Source organism: Pygoscelis adeliae, unplaced genomic scaffold (assembly GCF_000699105.1).
Source record: "Pygoscelis adeliae isolate BGI_AS28 unplaced genomic scaffold, ASM69910v1 Scaffold24, whole genome shotgun sequence".
NCBI lineage: Eukaryota > Metazoa > Chordata > Aves > Sphenisciformes > Spheniscidae > Pygoscelis > Pygoscelis adeliae.
In genome coordinates, this window is record NW_008824806.1 from 469192 (window position 1) to 472001 (window position 2810).

Consider the following 2810-nt stretch of genomic DNA (forward strand, 5'->3'; position numbering starts at 1 on the left):
TACTGAAAACCCCCCCCCCCCCCCGCCCCGCCTCCATAAATCTGCAAACCGAAGATTTGGATGAGTTATTATCTGAACCAGATTTCCAGAAGGCTCATCTCCGCGCTAAGCCGGAGGCTTTCCATCATTATAATCATGGGCTGTGTTCGCCTTTTGATCTAAGCCGTGCTGAACTTCACAGGAAACATGTCAGAGGCAGAAAAGCCTACGGCAACAAACTCTGCCCAATGAAAAAGAAAACCCTTTCGTCTGACTGGCCTAGTCTCCCAGATGCCTAGAATTATAATTAAAGCTAAAGAGATATTTTCTAGATAAAATCCATGGCTCATTACAGCTTATAAGGGAGATGGATACTAGAAATAGTTGAATTAGAGTTGTATATTTTTGAGTCCCTGAAAGTTCCCCATAGTTCAAGGGAAGGACCTGATTCTTCTAGGAGTTAAGCACTCCTTTTTATCAGACTATTACAGATAATAATTCCCACACAGATCATAATTCACATTATCTCGTCTTCTGACAGAAGGCCAAATTAGTACCTTAGTTGCTGATAAACATGGACATTTGTATATAGCTAGATATATACTGATAACGCAAACACATTTACGTACTAGCACTGTTACTCACAGAAATTTGTTCTTTTGAAATGTAGGGTACATATAAATGAACTTTGAAAGGTTTTTTGAGGTGGCCGGGAATGAGCGACACAAACCAGCCCAGGACAGCAAGAGCTATGCCCGAACCTTCTGATTTTCACCAACCTTAAATAATTCTGGCAGCACCGTTGTGAGGCAAACGAAGGAATACCATTATCCCTAGTTTTACAGCTAGAGATACACAGGAGCACCTGCTGTAAAGGTGTTCTCCGTGGCTGTTCTAGCAATTCAATGCAAAGCTGAGAACACAAATATTGGCCCATTTTACACTTCCACATGCTGTCCGCTAGCAATCCGCTACCTCTAATCTTATGCCGCATCCCACATTAAATGTAAGTCATGCTAATTTCAACAGTACAGTGAATTGTTTTGCAGAAATAATGGCCAGAGATGAAAAACCTCTGTGGAAATCCCCAACAGCGACACACCTCACCAGTTTTAGCATTTAGTCCTTTTATACCAACTGCAATAATGGGAGCGTTGTCTTTGCTCACTCATTTCCTCGTTGATAAACAAACTTATCTGCCGGTGATCACAGTCCCTCGAGCTGCTCAGCATTTTTAGAAGAACAGCAAAGTTGAACTGGCAAACTGGCACTTTTGATCCACTGCACTGGGTTTATGCTTCCTTATTTGGGAGAGGAGCTGAAAAAAAAAAAATCCTTGAAGCATCTGTAAGGATGCACTGTCAATTCTCGACAGACAGGACTACTTGCTTCAACCTCCAGATCGAATTCTTGATCTCAGAGCTGGCTGCGTGCATTAACAGAGGTCTCTGTGGGAAGTTTCCATCTACAGTGGCTAAGTTACAAATGAATGCTTTTGTCTAATCCTCTCACAGCACAAGGATAAGGTTTCCTGAGGTAAGCACTAATGACAAAACACCAACCTCTCTATTAGTTGTGCGTGAACTAACACCAATTTTGCTCATGAGCTTCTGGTCTCAAGCAACAGTTTATAATCCTTATGTTTAATCTGTACAGGAAAAAGTACCTTCTTTTTCACACTTGAAAAGTACTAGTAATGCAGTAAAACCTCAGCAAGAAATACAGAAAAGCATGAATGCGATGATCACTCACGACAGGTAAATTTGTCTTCAATTCTCTGCCATTACTTACGCTTTGTTCTGTAGACAGAGAACAAAGCATGGAGCTTCTGGAGGCAGTTGAAATAACAGCGGTGTGAAGAAAACCTGTAAAGTACGTGGACTTTTTGAAAATTCAAATAAGGACAAAACTCACCTCTGTGCAGGGATGGGAATGTGCCAATGTGCCATCCAAACTGCCTGGAGACCCTAAAGCTGCTTTAAGCAAGAGCTTTAGCTGCCTAGAAGCCTTGTCTAGGCTGTCTCTAGCGCTAAGGGCTTCACCCTAATTGAACTCCGTAAGAAAAGGCAGCGATACCGTTGCTTAATTGTAAAGTTATTAGTATTTTTTCATTAACTGAATGGAAAGCCAAGCCCTAGCTGTGGTGAAGCAGATACACCACACATGTTTAAGAACACAAAGTACAATCTGAGCTTTGAAGAAGCCAAAATACAGCAATGCTGCAATACACAAAAGTTTATTTTTAAGTTTTTCTTTTCTGAAGGCAAAATATAATAGAACCTAACATCAATGTACTTTGTACAACAAAACAGTTTTTATATGAGAACAGACAATCCATGAAGAGTTTTTAAGTCTTAGAACTGCTTCCCTTTTTTATCATGCTTTCTTGTGGTCAACAAAAAGTTGGCACAGAAGATGTCATGGCAGTCAGTCAGTGGGCGTGCTCCCTCAGATCCTCGTCAGCTGGTGCCACAGACTGGAGGGCAGGATACTTTCTACTTTTTCCATCACAAAATTTAAAGGGGCAAAGAGGGTGCTGAGAAACTGCAAAGAAATCAGATACACATTCAGATCAAAATCCAGGAGAAGAGAGTGGGAGAAAAAGCTGTCCAACAAGACAAGAAACTCTTGCTGTGCTCCTCTGTAAAATCCTCCAGCCTGATAAAAATCACATAATTCACGTATAAAAACTTTCTGCCAAATTTTGAGTCTTGCATATATACACATTTTTGATTTTACAGTAAAGAAAGACAGAGCCCCATTTTTATGAAGATCAAACTTATGAACTACGAAAGTTTTCACACATCTCACAGCCTAGATTCAGGCTCACA

General features: G+C 40.7%; 1 protein-coding gene across 1 annotated transcript in view; it reads right to left on the reverse strand.

Moving 5' to 3' along the window:
- Window positions 1–2197: 2197 nt before the first annotated feature.
- ST7 (suppression of tumorigenicity 7) overlaps window positions 2198–2810 on the reverse strand; it is a 57226-nt gene continuing 56613 nt past the window's right edge. The window contains exon 12 of the mRNA XM_009324106.1: window positions 2198–2523. Coding sequence (XP_009322381.1) covers window positions 2428–2523 — 96 coding nt within the window. The 3' untranslated portion in view covers window positions 2198–2427. The remainder of the gene's footprint in view (window positions 2524–2810) is intronic.